The following is an 18,191-nucleotide window of genomic DNA, read 5'->3' on the forward strand; positions in this document are numbered from 1 at the left end:
AAAAGAATCTGAGACCATTTTGACTCACAGCAGAGCAATAATTTGATCCCTAGTTCTGCGCCACAAAAAAACCAACCAAACAAAAAAAGTGAATTAGAAAATTTTTGAAAAACAGGTATTTTGTTTAGGACTCAATTCTGGAAGCCCTGGCTTAAACAATCCCAAATTTGGTTCACCAGTACTACTCTGAACTCCCACAAGCAGAGGTGAAAGTAAGCTGGTACGCCCTGGTACGGCGTACCGGCAAGAGCCGGTGTGCCGTACCGGGCCAGATCGGCTTCCCCCGGTGACAATTTAAAGGATCCCTGGGGAAGCGGCAGCAGGGATCAGGTGGTGATTTAAAGGCCCCGCCTCTTCCGGTAGAGGCCACACCTCTTCTGATTGAGGCCCCTCCCCCTCATAAGGACTCCGGAGTACCAGTAAACCCTTTAAGTTACTTTCACCCCTGCCCACAAGGCATAGCACATTTCAAGAAAAGCCATGCAAGTATATGGATTTTAGACCATTTAGGGTATGTATAATGGGCTCTACAAACCCATACTGAGCAGAGGCAGAAGGGGAAGGGGAGCCACTTCTGCCTACAGGCAAGCAGACACATCCCCAGGCAGCTGCCAGAACTGCCAGTCATGGAGGCAAGCACCCACAGCTGGAAGAAGTAGGGGGAAACAAGGTCTTCTATAAAAGGAGAGAGCTCAGAGAAGGAAGGGGAGGCAGAAAGGCCCAAGACAGCAAAGGGACAACACCCCTGCCTCTGGCTGCCTCCAGGAACACAGCCAAAGAGACTGAAGCAGACTGCTAGGCCTTATTAGAGGCCAGGGGCCAAGAACTGTCCTAACTAAGGACTAACTAAAGAAAGGCAGTTGGGACAGCAGGGACCACTCAAAAGACCACATCAAGGACTAGTGACAGTATATCTACACTTAAAGTGCTACAGCAGCAGAGCTGCACCACTATAGTGCTTCAGTGTAGACAGTACCTATGCCAACAGGAGGGTTTCTCCCATTGGGACAGGTAATCCACTTCCCTCACAGACAGCAGCTAGGTCAGTTAGGGGTTAGTTCAGCATAGGGTAGTGGATCTTTCACACCCCTGACAGATGTAGCTATGCCAACATAAGTTCCCAGTGTAGACCAGCCCCTGGAAGTGTCATCCTTTAAACAGGACGGACAGAGTAAGGATGAAGGGAAAGGCTCTTCTACACAACCATCTGCAGCATAGGAGGCTCTGAAAGGTGTGAAGTGGCCCATTCATCTCAATGGGGTGTCTTCAGCCAAATGAAAACACTCCATGGAGATGTATATAACCTTAAACAAATGGTCTGAGACATGTTAACCGCTCCATTAATCTCTGAGCAGTTCTACACTAGAAAATTAGGTCAACCCAGTTATATTGCTCAGCAATGTGAAAAATCCACAGCCCTGAGTGATGTAGTTAAGAATTGTTCTGTGGACCCAGCTATTGCCTTTCAGGGAGGTGGACTACCTATACAGATAGGAGAACCTCTCCCCTTGGCATAGGTAGCGTCTACACTGAAACACGATGGCAGCGCAGCTGCAGCACTGCCGCGGTAGCATTTTAAGTGCAGACAAGCCCAAAGCGTATGTTCCCATTTCACTCCTGAGGGAGATAAGAAGTGGGGGTCCAACCTCTGTAGATGGGCAAACGCCTTCCAGATCCTGGCACACACACAGGAGGCAGTGACCGTGGCTAAGACACTCCAGAGGAACAAGGCCCCATATCCCAGCTCCTATGCTGCAGAGCAACCATTCAGATTTTAGAGCTTTAGAGTTGAGCTTTAAAGCATACAAAATGGTGGGAACGGAATTCCTCCAGCTATTTTTTCCCCCAGTATTGGCGCATATGCACCATAAAAAAAGTACATTTTCTTAAATACCATAGTCAGTTTGGGTCCCGCAAAGATTTAGTGGATGCCATGCATTACCTTGGGTAAAACTCAGTAGACTGAGATGATTTTGACCTGCATCACATCAATAGTTTGATCTCAAGCTCTGCACAAAAATCCCACCTAGAAAATTTTTGAAAGATGGACATTTTTTTCCAGGGCGTATATCTCCATGACCCCAGCTCAAATGACCCCAAATCTGGGACCCTATCCCTATGCTAGACCTTTCTGAGGCATACCAGATTTGAAAGGAATTGTCTAAGCATGTCGATTTTAGAGGACTTAGAAATGTCCATTAAACAGAAGTTGTGATGCAATCTTAACTACCATACCACTATAATGATGTTATGAAAAATGGATCCAGGCACAAGATCTAGCCCTTAAATTGTTCAACATGATAGTGTGTACAATTGTTTTTCCCCCAATAGGACCTCAGGACCTCTTCCTCCACACTCCTCACCTCTAACACAGACTTATCCTGCCCACCTTGCTCTTCAATATCTATGAGATAACAAAAGCCTCACTGCAACAATATACTGACAACACCCAGCTGTATATCTCATTTACTATGTATATCCAACCATCACTTGGTTGTTAAAATGCAAAGAGGAGATCAGCACTTGGATTAAGAATAGGTGTTTAAAAAAAAAAACAGAAGGAGGAAAAGGAGTGGCTAATTAGGTCTCTCTCTTGTTTTGAATATGAAATATATAGATTAATTTTAGTTATTAAAACAAAATATAGAAAAATAAGAGCTTATCTAAAGAATTATTGGTGCTTCTGATATATGCTAACAACAAATAATCAATTAAACCTAGCAACTATCCCCACATTCTTAGACACGCCCCTAGGAACTTACCCAATAATTAAATAAATCCAAACCCCCTTCTCTCATGCGATCAAACTCAGACTCTTCTTCCTCATGAAAGAGACTGCAGATATTAATTTAGGGATGTTAGAAAACCCTTTTTTTTTTTTTTTGGCTGAGGAATTTGTGGGATTTATACAAACCTATTGCTAAGAAAACATAGGTCTTTTCTTTCTTTAAAAGTGCCTAACACAGTAGATGGAAAAGTTTATAAAATTACAAGATATCATTAGAGAAAAGATGATTAGCCATGATACCTGCATTTTGTGATAATACTAAAGACTAGCTTTCATTAAGTGTGCTTCTTTAAGGTGGATCCCACTGCCAAAGCAGCAGTTCTACCCAAAGAAGCGCTCATGCTAAGCAAGCATTTATCATTTTAATCTTTCCTTCAGCAAAACCCCACTGCAGTCTAGGGCAGATATTCTTGAGTATGGACAACAGGATTGAGCCCAAAATGACAATACACAAGCATGCACTGTATATAAACAATATTTAATAGACCTCAAAACCAATCATGCCACTTTATTAAGTTACGTTACCCTTTGTTTTAGAGAAAAATAAATATTTCATATATCAGAGCTACATTGTACACATTTATTAAGACTCAGTAAAATAATTAGGCAAGTAATATTAAATATCTGTTCAGTAGTAAGGGAATAGTACTAACAATGAAACTTGCACCAAAGTTCACTCCCAATAAATAACTATCTACCTTAAGTAATCACTTTAAAGGCCAGTGCTGTTACCAATGCAATTTTTTTTAAGAGGACAAAGTCCACATGCAAAATCAATTGTGTATTTACATGCACGTGCAATTACTTGTGCAAGCAGAAGTAGAGAATATTCTGTCTCCATTAAGCCATTGATTTTTGCTAGTGTCTTGAGCAGTTTTTGAAGATAGGCTTCACTGTCTCTGTTATGTTATTTGTGACTGCGGCAGTATTTGTATCCTTGAGTATTCTCTATATCTCTGGTTCAATGCAATATAATTTTCACTCAAAAAATTTTTTTCTTAATTAGCTGCACTCGTGTGCAGGCTGCTCACACCATGTGTTTGCTGTGAATGAGAGAGTTATTCAGTTTCATGCACAGGAGAAGGGCTTAATCAATATTCTATAGAGAAGATTCATTTAATCATAGAGTAAGGTAATTGGAATTGCGACAAACATGGCAAAGCAGGGTGGAGGGTGAGACAAAGCAAGGCTCCTTCTTCTCTCTTGCGCACCTATTCAGGGAATAGATGCACTGGGAATCCTGGCATTCCCATGAACACAGTTGCTCCAGGATAGTGCTACTGTTTAGGCCAACCTCCCCATAAATGGAAGGGCAGGGGGAAGGCAGGACTAGGACCAAGGGTTGGTTCCTCAAAGATGGAGAGTGACTGCATGCTTCATTTCATGAAAGAGCCCACCCTCCCCATCTATTCCCTTGCCTGAAGCAAAACATACCTAGGAATTTCCACTTGGGAGATGCAACTCCACTTCAGTCTCCAGAGAAGGTTGTCAAGGTTAATTCTATAGAGTCCTTTTACTGGGCAATCGGTGTTTCCAATTCTTACTGATTCCCCCATGGAAGCTAGCTTTGGTATCTTTAAATATCTACCTTTTCAATGTGAAGGATAATCCATTCTGATTACACTTAACTTATAAACTCTGCAACCACATAACAAGACTTCCTATTTTCATAATTCTTCTTCAAATACTTTATTTTGCACAAAGCCTATTGTTATTCCTCTGATTATAATACCTTGAATGCTACACAATTATGATGACACAAAGACGGGAAAGGACACAGTGTTATTTGAAAATTTCTTGCTAACAGAAAGAATGTAAAACGTTGTATCTGATCAAGAAAAAATCATAATAAAGATTTCAATTAGATGACAAAGGCTTTTTCAGGCGATACGAGTCTTAACACTATGTATTATTTTTAGAATATTATGCACAATTCTAAAGCATCTAAACAAACAGAACCTGAAATACAATGCACAGGCATCAGAGAATAACTAGAGCTGTAAAACTATGTTGAAGTTCAAACTGAAATGTGTTTCCATATGTTATGTGTCAGAACCATTTGCACACCCTGAAGTTCAGATCTGAATAAACCTGTTCTTTCAATGGCCTGATTTTGTTGTGAATCCACAGACAAGGTTCAGTTTCAAAAGAGTTCCTGCATATTCATAAAGGTTCTCACAAGTGATGTGGAACTGCTGGTACAATTAAAAAACACCATGCAATATGACCGAGGTAATCTGGATCAATTTCCATATGTAGCATTAACACAATACCTTGGTTACCAGATATTCATATAGAGTATATATTAAAAATCAGTAACACACTGCAAACACGACAAAACTTCTAATGAACCAGTGGTTGTTTATGACTTTTTCATGGCTTCACTAATGACAGTGTTTTGGTTCATCATAAAAATGCTTCTATCTGTATTCAAACTGCTTGCTAATATATACACATACCATTTATCCATTTGGCTTCTGGATTATGAACTATGAACTCTTTTTTGAAGAGATCTTCTAAAGACAATCTGGTTTCTGATGAATTTGTAAGTTCATCTAAAAAGAAACAAACAAAGAAGCATTAGGTTACACATTTAAAAAAAAAACTGATATATTACATGTAATTATTGTAAAATTGTTGGGATTTTAGAGGCAAATGCTACAGCTCAAAAACAAGTAAGACTCCTAGTGAAGTCTATAATAATAATGCCTACTTCTTGTTTACATAGCGCTTTTTCATCAGGACATCACTCATCACTTTACAAAGGAGATAAATATCATTATTCCCATATTCCCCAGGGAAAACTGAGGCACAGGGGGGTGAAGTGACTTGCCCAAGGTCACCCAGCAGGCCAATGGCAGAGTTGGAAATAGAATCTAGGTCTCGAGTCCGAGTCTAATGCTCTAGCCACTAGGACACACTGCCACCCCAATTCAATGAGTATTTCCTATATGCATAGCGAAGGATTAGGGATATAGTGATTACACGTTCTTTCATACAGACTAATAAAAAACAGATTTTTTCAGACTGGTAAAATACTGATTTACAGAAAATGAGCCATTTAGAACAAATCTTACCTCCCATACATTCTAAGGGGAGAGGGAAAACCTACCTTAACACAAGTTGCTAAGGCCATGAGCCAATTTCAAATAGAGATCATGTCTCTCAGTCCTACTAACCATAATACATCACAAGAATAAGAGAATAATATTAATCTTTTCCATTATTATTTCTGTTTAATGGTAACCACAAGATTTATTGGAAAAATAATCTGAATAGCCAAATAGACCCCTCACCCCCACCCCTGCACCATCATATCTTGGTAGATATGAGCGATGGAATGCTGGGTTACAGAACTATATGTGGTACATTTTCTAGGAATACTGTGACCTCCATTAGTAAGTCCACATTTGACAAGAGATTCCACGCAATTATTTCACATGCTCAGCAAAAAGAGAGAGCCTGGCATCTCAGATGTTACTAAATGGTAGTGAATGCTGATTTTTTTTTTTAAATGTCGACCCCTGCAATCACTTCCTTACTTCCAAAAAGGAAACCCCAGTAAATTCTCATTTTCTTGTGCTGAAACGTCATTTATGGAAATAGCTGGTACTTCCAGAAATCTCATTTAAAAAAAAAAAAGTAATTAGGTAAATGGACCCATTAATACATGAGATTAAAAGGTATTGCTAACTGAAAGTCATTATTGCTTGTCAGGACACAAATCTCCAATTATATTTATCTTATATGTCCTTGATCACTCGTTGCTTTAGATAAACTTATAAGCATAACATATGAAAGAACTCATTGCTACCAGAATATCAGGTATATATTACATATGCACAGTATCATTATTAGCCAAACTACCAGTAGATTACAGCAATTCTCCTCTATGGCATTGGGTTTTGTCTTCCTACATAACTGACTCCCCTCTGTCTGAAAGTACCTTTTCTGTTGGGTTCAAATTTTGGCTTTGCATATTCCGCTGATAAATGACTTAGGACAGAAAGTCTAGAATCACAACTCTAGAATCACAGTCAAGTGGCAGACCCTTCTCCCTTTGGTTCACAAATATATTCCCTGACTCCAATAGAGAAAAAAGAGAAATCTGCTTTGCAGCAGAATTATCTCATAATTGACTTAGGGTGCAATCCTGGTCCAGTTGAAGTCAATAGGAGCTTTGCCATTACCATTACTCTTGAAGAGTACAGGCTGGTTTTAAGTCCACTGAAATCAACCACCCCCTCCCCCTCCAAATAAAGATCTGTGCTTCTCTTAAATTTTGTCAATAACGCTTGCTTCAGCCACTTCTCTCAGTAGTATCCACGGCCTACTTGCTGTCTTCAGGAAATGACATCTCTCCCCCCACTCCCTCTTAAACTTATCCTTAACCAAATTCAGAGTGAGAGCTCTTATTATGCCATCCTTTTGTAATCTATACAGGTCTTTCCTCAAGGTCTCAGTCAGTAGGAACCCTTTAAATACTTACTCTAATCAACTCTCCTCTCACTCTTCATTTTTTCAAGGCTAACCATGTTCCACTCTTAAAACCTTTTCTCACAAAACAGACCTCCTAATCCCCAAATAAGACTTGTTGACTTCTTGTGTACCTTCCAAAGAATAACCTTTTTTTAAATTCAAAGCCCAGTATTGGACACAGTATTCCAAGTGTAGTCTTACAAGGGCTTTACAGAGTAGAACTATTATCTCTCTTGATTTATACCTAATCCCCGTTTATACACCATGGAACCTTATTAGCCTTTCTTGCTGCTGATCCCACATACTGAGTCGCTACCTTCAATCTCCTGCATACTATTACTATAGCCTCTCCCCACCTCAGATTCCATTAATACATTATTTAAGGTATTTTTTGCAAACATTTCTCCCTTCAGAAGCAATTATTACCTTGCACTTATTACCATCAAATTCCACAGTGCTTAATTCCTTTCACCGTTTAGCAGCACTCTTCTCAGTGCCTACCACCCGCCACCTGTGTTTCTGTGATCACCTGCAAATTTGGACACCATACATCGCATTCCCATTTCTGAATCATTTAGATAAAAGTTACATAGAACTGGTGCTGTGAAAACTTACTTGCAGCCTTCAAAAAGGGTCAGATTCCATTTATTATGACCCTATGTACCCTGCTAGTTTGCCAACTTTCAATCCAGATCGCCAATTTTATTAGGACACCAGATTTGTTTTTGCATAACTCACTAGTTTCCTCTGAGAAACTTTATTAAATGCCTTATTAAAATAATTGAAAATACACTGGACAGTATATGGAAAGGATACCCAAAAAGACAGCTGCACCCACTTTTCTCAGCATTCCGACAATTCATATGCTTGCCAAGTAATTTTGGTTATAAATTGAATTTTATAACTTTAAATTGAATTTAGTATTTCTAAGCATTGTTTTTAACCATCTAGTTTAGAAAAACAGACATCTTCAAACAACTATACTGTGTAATGTTTGAAGAGTAAAACTCTCCTAATGCTAAGACAGTATTTAAATAAAACCAAATTTGTGATCTTTTAGTGTAGGTATCCACTCTGTCAACGTCTCAAATTATGTACATTTTTAGTAAGATGTTGGTTTGACACCAACAGACTCAGAAATACTCTTTTGAATTCCCCAAATGCACAGTTAATTCATGGAAAGACAAGCTGCTCATCATGTAAGCTATCAGAAGACTGCAATTCATATTTTAGTCTAAATATGAATTTGTATGCATACCATATAGTATATTTTCTGTCTGTTGTTAAAGGCTCTCTTTTCCCCCTTAATGTTTATTATTACATTGCAGAATAGTCTACCATCTCTTTTCCATTTCCATTTTAAATGGTATTGAGTTATTCATTGAAGGGCTAACATTTTCCAGGTCCCCAACTAACTTGATAGATTTTTATATTTCCAGTTGAATATATATTCAACTAGAAACATAAAAATCCATACATATATTTTGTAGATTATATATATTTTGTAGATTACTGGAGTCAGAGTTGAACTTAAGTGTTACAAGATAAAAAGTGTTACATTTTTATATTGTGCAGTAAACTGACAGCTGAACTGCTTAACAATTGGGGTACATTCGTACACAGACAGCTAACCTTATTTTAACCTTAAATTAAAGACTGAAAAGCAGAAATCAAGTAGAGTGGATTTGCACTAATAGATAAGAAAATGCTTTTGCAAATTAGCAAGTAAATGAACAGACAATAACAAAGGAAGAATAGCGCCTCACAAAATTTACTTTGTACAGTTATTTTATAAAACTAGTTTAGCTGTAATTATTTAATTTAATACTTCAAATTTTAGATGAATAATTCTTCTGTTCTACTTTGAGAAAACAATTATGTCTTGGTAATATGAGACCTAAGTATATCATCCTGCTTTTAAATATTGGCTGACAAGTGGAGAGAAGTGGAGAGAGACCATTGGTTTATTGTGCATAACTTCCTGGATGTATGGATGTGTAAATTAATGAAGTTCTACTGTAATTGTTATGAATGAAAGAGGGCAAATAGATTGATAAAAGGAAGGTAGTGATCAAAAGTGGTTCCTAATTTGCATGTCACTGATGGCCTATAAATGAATTAATGGCCTAGATCTAGTTGTTAGTGTGCAGATGTCCACATCAGAAAAACAACCTTTTCTACCACTTCTGATAGTTGAAGAATGAAGTTAAAGAATGCACATTGAGGGAGAGATCCAACCTCACAACAGATAATAATCCAAATTTACCCTCTTCTGGGGGGGGGGGTGACTTCATTTAAACAATAACAGAACATAAATCTGAGCTTAAAAGTTCTCCACAAAATTGGCTGATCCTAGTGTTTCCCTCTGCTCAACCCCCAGTCTCCTCTGCCTCAAAAGACATTCCAAATCCAGTTATAACTAGCTGGAGTGGAGTTCACCAGTCAGTATGACCCAGTGATAAACACCCTACTTCTCTATACGCTGTTTAAATACGTGACATCAATATGTCTCAACATAAGAGCCCTGCATCGCCACATAGGATCTTGGAGTCTTCCAACTTATTTCAAACAATACAATGGCCTGGAGCAGAACTACTGACATTGTTAGGGAGGAGTAAACCCTTCAGAGTGTTGGAGGTAGAATGGTAGTACAATGGGGAAGCCTCCATGGCCCTCATTGTACCTGTTCGTCACACAGAAGCTTTCAGTGTCCAGTAAATCCAATCTAGCATTGCTCACTTTGGGAGCGGGGGAAGGAAAGATGACCAGAATCCTCCGATGAGACCAATGATATGCAACATATTGCAAAACTTAAGGAATATGGTGAGATAATTATTAGTTTCATGTGAAGAACTGATCTCAGAAATTTTACTTTTTTTTTTTTTTAAAGTGACAAGGCCAAAGAGAATTTAAAATGTTTGAGGTGAAATAAAACAACATAAAGGTAACAGAAATCTGTATGATGTTGACTGAGAAATAGCTCTCCAATTGTGCCCTATACTTCACTTCATGTGTTCAAACAAACAGTGTAAAGGGGAAAAAGAAGATTATACTGTTTACAAGTTTGGTCCCAAGATAATTTCCTTTTCTCTTCCTCTATTTTCAGGTCTATTTCCCAAAGGTAACTGACAACTCTAAGGATAAAAAGCACTGGCTTCGTATCTGATTTGTGCAGAGGCAGGTCAGACTGGTTCCCTGGAGCCCCAGCTCTCCCACACTCAATTTCTTCACCACCTCCATGAAGCGTAACCTTGTGGTCAGGTGCTTCCAGGTTGTGCATAGCCCCAAGGCCGCTTTGCACCACCCCATGAACATGCTAATCTGCTGCAGGAACAAAGAGGCAGTGTGACTCTTAACCTTAAGCTCTTGCACTCAACTACAAGGTAGACATTCAATTTCAGCTTGTGTTTGTGAATCCTGATTCTAAACTACACAGAAATGTTCAGTGGGAGACATCAGACCCCAGTATGATGGAATAGGACCTGACTTCCATTCCCAGCTCTGCCACTGACCAGCTGTGTGACCTTGGGGGAGTCATATCAATTCTGTGTCTCAATTTACCCATCTGTAAACAGGGGATAAAAATGTCTTTATAAAGCACTTTGATATCTATGGATGAAAAGTACTATATACAAGCAAAATATTGTTATCACTACATGGAACAACTTACATTCCTCAGTATTAGCCTGAGAAAAATAACCTAAACCCAGTTGAGAGTACCAGAATAAACATATTGTACATGTCTGGTATAGTATCTAACAAGCTATGATTCTTTTCCTCCCCCATGATCTTAATATTATGGTATTTGGAATTTAACACAATAAGACTCTTGGAAAATTTAGGAATCAGTGGAGATTCATAGTATGAGCAAGCAACGTAAAATGAACAAGTTCCTGCACTTTTCTATAGTTGTATTTTTTACTTCTTCAGTCTGATTCTCTTTTAACAATAGGTAAGATATCACCAGTTCTGCCTGTATCCCTCATTATCAATATAATGAATATCTGCTCCAATTAATTCTACAAATTCAAGTTTTATTTCATGTCATAATAAAAATCTTTGAAATTTGTGTTAATAATTTTTCTTTGGTTTTAACACTGCTTATATCCTTTACAAAAGAAAATGAAAAGACAATGTCTCTATTAATGTCAAGGTGAGTGAGGTACTATCTTTTATTAGACCAATTTCTGTTTGTGAAAGAGAGAAGCTTTTTAGCTTACACAGAGCTCTTCTTTTTATTATTTGTATTAATGCCAATATTAGTATGGAACTAATGTCCCAAATTCTTATGACAAATAACTTATCTTATTCAACATTTGTTCTTCTCTTGGGAACAATAAGTAGGATCTGAATTACAGTTTGAAGCTTTAGAAATACACAGCTTGTATTGTTGTGACACCTGTTTAGTTCTAGGTACTAGGCAGGAAATTACGTGCCCCACAATGCAATTAAATGTGCTAGTTAACTGCAAGCAAAAGCTATTATTTCTGTTGGACACAGCAATATGCAGTATTAGACTTAGCCATACCTAGACAATATTACAAAGGATAATGAGGAAAGGTTAAGAACTAGCCATGAGAGGCACATTGTGAGGAAAACAAGTCCTACCAAAGATATGCACAAGGTTATATGGAACTCAGCAGATGGGAAAACTAAAATCCAGATTGACCACATGATTATCAGTAAAAAACATAGAAGATAATTGATGGATGTTAAAGTCTACAGATGTGCCGAGCATGGCAGTGATCATGAACAACTAATGGGAAAGGTTAAGTTAAAGTGCAAAGCAAAGATGGGTGCAATTGGAGCCAAATTTGATCTTGATAAGTCAAAGGATAGCTCTGTGAGGGAGGCATACAAGATGATGCTTGGAGGGCATTTCAGGCCATTAATTTATGATGAAGAAATGTCACTGCAGAACAGATGGGAAATATTATAGGAAGCAGTACAAAATACAGTGGGGGAAGTTATTGGAACGTGTAAGAAAACATGGGAAAGCTGGACAACAATGAAACAAGAACATTACAAGAAAAGTGTAAACAAGCCAAGACTGCTAGGAAAAAGGAAGAAGTAAAAGTGCGCAAAACAGTGAAGACTGAACAAGCAAAAGTGCTGGAAAGAAGAGGCTCAACAACTAGGAGAGGCATCAAGAAAACAAGACATCGGAACAATATAAAAAATGATTACGCTGTATGGACACACAATCAGGCCAATGATGCAGGTCATAAGAAAGGCTACTGGTGAACTAACAACAAATGCTAAAGAGGTGCTGGAAATATGGAAGGAGCATCTTAAAGTGCTGAAGCCTGTATTTCATCCAGATGCAAGCATTCTAGACATGCTGGATGAACAGGGCAGTTTGCAGTGTAGAATAGCTACCAGCCTGGAACTACCATCAGGAGAAGAAATAGAAAGAGAAGTAAGGCAGCTAAAAATGGGAAAGCTACAGGATTAGACAATATAACAGCTAAGCTGCTAAAAGCTGGCAGAAAAGCACTATTCAAAGCATTTGGAAAAAATATATCATAGGGTAAGGGAACAAAAGGAGATACCAATGACTGGCTAAAGGCAATAGTTGTAGCAATTCAGAAAAAAAGAGATCCTACCAAGGTGAATAATTATAGAGCCGTAAGATTATTATAAATACCGGGAAAGCTATTGTCAACAGATTCAGGCCACTTTTAGAGGAAGCGGTAGGTAAGATTTAGTGCAGCTTCAGACTAGGAGTACTTGTGTCACCTTAGAGACTAACAAATTTATTTGGGCCTAAGCTTTTGTGGGCTATAACCCACTTCATCAGATGCATGGAGTGGAAAATACAGTAGGAAGATATATATATACACATATACATATATATACATACACACACACACACACACACACACACACAAAGAGAACATGAAAAGATGGGGGTTGCCTTACCAAGTCTAACGAGACAAATCAACTAAAGTGGGCTATTATCAGCAGGAGGAGAAATCACCAGACTAGGCTGATTCATGCTCTGACAGTTGATGGAAAAAAGGGACAATGGAGATTTAAGATGTTTGCTGTTTTCATCAACTACATGAAGGTATTTGATTCAGTTTGACGGAAAAGATTATGGAAAGCCACAAAAATCACATGGTTTATTATATAGGATAACTGCAATTATGAAACTGTACAAATCCTCTAGTATTGTCAGAATTGATGGAAAATTAAGCAACAAGTTCAAGTCAAAGTTTGCTGTAAGATAAGGTGGCTGTATATTGTAAAAGGGAAAACAGATAAAGCATTGAAATGCAGCAGCAAAGAATAAGTACAATTTTATGTATATCTAGGAAGCTTAACCAGTTCCACCAAGGGTGAGATTAAAAGGAGATGTTCTTTAGATACAAATGCTACACAGAATTTGGTTTTTATCCATCCATAATTTCACCATTACATTTGGTACCAAAGTGAAAATGTATTAAACCAGTGTACAGTAACTCCTCACTTTAAGTCGTCCCGGTTAACGTTTCATTGTTACATTGCTGATCAATTAGGGAACATGCTCATTTAAAGTTGTGCAATGCTCCACTCACGTTGTTTGGCTGCCTGCTTTCTCCACAGCTGAAAGCCTCCCTACTCCCCCTCCCCTCCGCCCCCACAGCGTCTCCCACCCGCCAGCAGACCCCGTGGATCAGTCCCTAGTCCCTTCCCCCTTCTCCCCCGCTTCCTGCCCGCGGCAATCAGCTGTCTTGCGGCGTTTTGGGGGCAGGAGCGAGAACTCAGTGCGAAGGCTCCTCCCTCCCTCCCCTGTCTCCCGAACGCTGCAAGCCAGCTGATTGCCCCGGGCAGGAGGGAGTGGGGAGGAGCAAGGACTCAGCGTGCAGGCTCCCCCTCCCTCCCCTACCTCCTGCCTGGGGCAATCAGCTGGCTTGCAGAGTTTAGAAGGCAGGGGAGGGAGGGGGAGGAGTAAGGACTCAACGTGGGAAGTAAAGGGGGAGGAGGTATGGGGGAGAAGAGGCAGATCAAGCATGGGCGCTTGGGGAAAGGGGGGGGGAGTGGGTCGGTTGAGGGTTGAGCCCCCTGCCCCTTGCAGAGTAGGGGAAACTGCCGCTGCTGCGCAACGTGCTTCTCCTAGCCTACAGCATCTTCAGCCTCCTTGCCTGCCTCATCTCCAGTGCCAGTGGGCTGTGCCTGTGTAGGGTAAGGCAGGGTCACCTCCCAACTATAGACTTAACGTTAAGTGAGGAGTTACTGTATTTAACAGCATTACTCTCTGGTCTGAAAGCAACTGCATTAAATGAAACAGACATCAGAAGGCTGTTACAATGACAGGTCTTTGGAAGATAATGTGTAAAGAAGGAATGATTTTAAGGCAAACAAAGTTCAAAGAAGAGTAGGATGTGAATTTAGGGTACAGGACTGGCTGCAAATGAAAAGATTCAGAATGCCGGGACACTGCAGAAGACAAACAGATGATAGGATGCTAAAAAAAAAATAACACACATGCAACCAAAGTCAGTCAGACATAGAGGCCAACCACCAAATCAATGGTGGGATATGGCATGCAGGGACATAACCAGGCTGGGCTTCATGGAGGAACAAGCCATGGACAGAAATGAATGGTGACACTATACTGCTCCCTGGGTCCATTAAGATGCTTTGGGATAAGAAGAAAAAAATTATAAAGCACTTTTCATCTTCAAAGTAGTTTGCTCAGACTAGTGGTATTAGAAACTGGAAGCAATATATTCTGAATGGTCCTGAGATAACATGAAACTTAACTGTAAATACTGCACTAAACATATTAATTCCTATCAAGTGTATTTCACAGGAAGATTTTTACAAAAAGATTACATTTTATTAAAGCAGATTTAGACCAACTACAAGTACTAATGGCCCGTGATTATTTCTGTTTCTAGATCTACAAGATGTAGTCTATTTTTTTCTAATGCTAGACATCCCAGTTGCCTTTGAGACACTTGAGATCAACCAATATAAAAACACACAAGCAAAAATCTCAGTTTACGTAACTGGTTTTGAAAGGTTTTATAAAATAATAATAAATAATTAGAATAATAATAGAAATGATTTGCTCATGAAAATGAGGGGTGGACAGCACTGGCTCGGGACACCCGGGGCGGCTCCAGGCACCAGCTCACCAAGCGCGTGCCTGGGGTGGCAAGCCACAGGGGGTGGCCTGCCGGTCGCCGTGCGGGCGGCAGTCAGGGAGCCCTCGGTGGCATGCCTGCGGGAGGTCCGCTGGTCCCACGGCTTCGGCGGCAATTCGGCGACAGGTACACCGAAGGCGCGGGACTGGCGGACCTCCCGCAGGCATGCCACCAAATCCGCATTACCAGCGGACCTCCAGCAGGCATGCCGCCGAAGGCTGCCTCATTGCCGTGCTTGGGGCGGCAAAATACATAGAGCCGCCCCTGGAGACACCAGGCAGTTGTGATGCAAGCTTCCTCTCAAAGCTTTCTTCATGTCCTTCATTCCTGACCTGCATAAAATCCTTTTTTTTCCAGTCCTAGATCCTTGCAGAGCAAACTGGGAAGTTTCTTAGGGCTATCATAGCAACTGAGATGTCACACAAGTGAAAACCAGTATTGTCTTGAACTGTTGACAAAGATCAGTGTAAGGGGAGACATACATTCTAATAACATAACATAATGATAGTCCATGTGTTGTACAGGATAGTTTTTTTTTTTTTAAATCTTTGCCTCTGAAGACTTTGAAATACTTCTTCAAATTTGCCACTGTTAACAATAGGTTTTCAAACATAAGGGCCAGAAGTGATTTTAATTGCTTTAAGTTTCAGCATAATTCTTTCTAGCCATCCCCTCAAACAAGAAATCCTCTCTTTGAAAAGAAAGAAATATACTTCAGTCACTAAGGTGGCTTTGGGTCTATCATGACATACATGTTCCCAAATTTACCTTTCTTGATCCCCTGAAGAATTCTCTCCCCTCTAACTGGGGTTAGATCAGCCCAACTCATTTTTTGCAATATGTTCCAAATGGGTGACAACCAAGTGATCGCTTTTGATCACTGTCTTTAGTATTCTGCATTGAATATCAGCCAAGCATACATAGAAATCATAGAAATGTAGGAGTGGAAGGAATCTTGATAGGTCATCTAGTCCAGTCCCCTGCACTAAGGTAGGACTAAGTATTATGTAGACCATCCCTGACAGGTGTTTATCAAACCCTATTCTTAAAAATCTCTAATGACAGAGATTCCACAATCTCCTTAGGTAATTTCTTTCTGCTTAACTATTCTTACAGTTAGGAAGTCTTTCCTAAAGTCTAACCTAATCTCCCTTGCTGCAATTTAAGCCCATTACTTCTTGTCCTGTCCTCAGTGGTTGAGGAGAACAATTTATCACCCTTCACTTCATAACAAATTTTACATACTTCAAGAATACGATGTCCCCCTCCCCCCAGTCTTCTCTTCTCCAGACTAAACATACCCAGTTGTTGTTGTTTTTTCAATCTTTCCTCCCAGGTGACATTTTTTAGACCTTCAATCATTTTTGTTGCTCTCCTCTGGACTTTTTCCAATTGGTCCACATCTTTCCTGAAGCATGCTGTCCAGAACTGGATATAATACTCCAGCTGAGGCCTTAGCAGTGCTGAGAATACTGGAAGAATTACTTCTCATGTCTTGCTTAAAACACTCCCACTAATATATCACAGGATGATGTTCACCTTTTTTTTTTTGCAAAAGTATTACACCGTTGATCCATATTTAGTTTGTGATCCACTATAACCCCCAGATCCTTTTCTGCAGTATTCTTTCCTAGGCAGTCGTTTCCCATTTTGTATTTGGGCAACTGATTATTCCTTCCTAAGTGTAGAACTTTGCATTTTTCCTTACTGAATTTCATCCTATTTATTTCAGTTTGTTAAGATCATTTTGAATTCTAATCTTGCCCTCCAAAGCACTTGCACCCCTCATACCTTGGTAGCATCCACAATCTTTAGAAGTGTACTCTCTATGCCATTTTCTAAATCATTTAAGAAGTTATTGAACAGAATCATACTAGCACAGACCCTTGTGAGACCCTACTCAATATGCTCTTCCAGCATGATTGTGAACTATTAATAACTAGTTTGACCATGATTTTCCAGCCAGTTGTGCACCCCACTTACAGTAGGTTTATCTAGGCTAGATTTCTCTAGTTTGTTTATGAGACGGTTATGTGAGATAGTAGTAAAAGCCTTACTAAAGTCAAGATATATCACATCTACTGCTTTCCCCCATCTAAAAGGTGTGTTACCCCACCAAAGAAGGATATTAGGTTGTTTGGCATGATTTGTTCTTGACAAATCCATGTTGACTGTTATTTATTGCTTTATTTTCTTCTAGGTGCTTACAAATCAATTGTTTGCTTATTTGTTCCATTATCTTTCTGGGTACCTAAATTAAGATGACTGGTCTATAATTTCCTGGGTTGTCCTTATTCCCCTGTTTATAGATCGGTACTATATTTGCCCTTTTCCAGTCCTCTGGGATCTCTTCTATCTTCCATGAGTTCTCAGACATAATCATTAATGGCTCAGAGATTGCTTCATCCAATTCCTTAAGTATTCTAGGATGTATTTTATCAGGCCCTGCTGACTTGAAGACATCTAACTTGTCTAAGTCATTCTTAACCTGTTCTTTTCCTAGTTTAGCCTCAGATCCTAACCCATTCACACAGATGTTCACAGTATTAGTCATCCAATCATTGCTAACCTTTTTGGTGAAAACAAACACTTCGGCCATTGTTGCATTTTCTGTTACTGCCTTTCCCTCCTCATTTAATAATGGGGCCTATCCTGTCACTGGTTTTCCTCTTGCATCTCAGAATTTTACAAATACATTGCTTGTTTACCCTTTATGTCCCTAGATAGATTGAGCTCATTTTATGCCTTGGCCTTTCTAATTATATTCCTACATATTTATGTTTTTTTTT

The 18,191-nt window shown here is 39.4% G+C and overlaps 1 protein-coding gene across 4 annotated transcripts in view; it reads right to left on the reverse strand.

Annotated features, from left to right (window-relative positions):
• DPP10 (dipeptidyl peptidase like 10) overlaps positions 1–18,191 on the reverse strand; it is an 827,330-nt gene that overhangs the window by 308,350 nt on the left and 500,789 nt on the right. For all 4 annotated transcript variants that reach the window (XM_034785374.1, XM_034785373.1, XM_034785376.1 and 1 more), the window contains exon 3: positions 5,248–5,343. In XM_034785374.1, the coding sequence (XP_034641265.1) occupies positions 5,248–5,343 (96 nt within the window). The remainder of the gene's footprint in view (positions 1–5,247; positions 5,344–18,191) is intronic.

This window comes from Trachemys scripta, chromosome 11 (genome assembly GCF_013100865.1).
Source record: "Trachemys scripta elegans isolate TJP31775 chromosome 11, CAS_Tse_1.0, whole genome shotgun sequence".
NCBI lineage: Eukaryota > Metazoa > Chordata > Testudines > Emydidae > Trachemys > Trachemys scripta.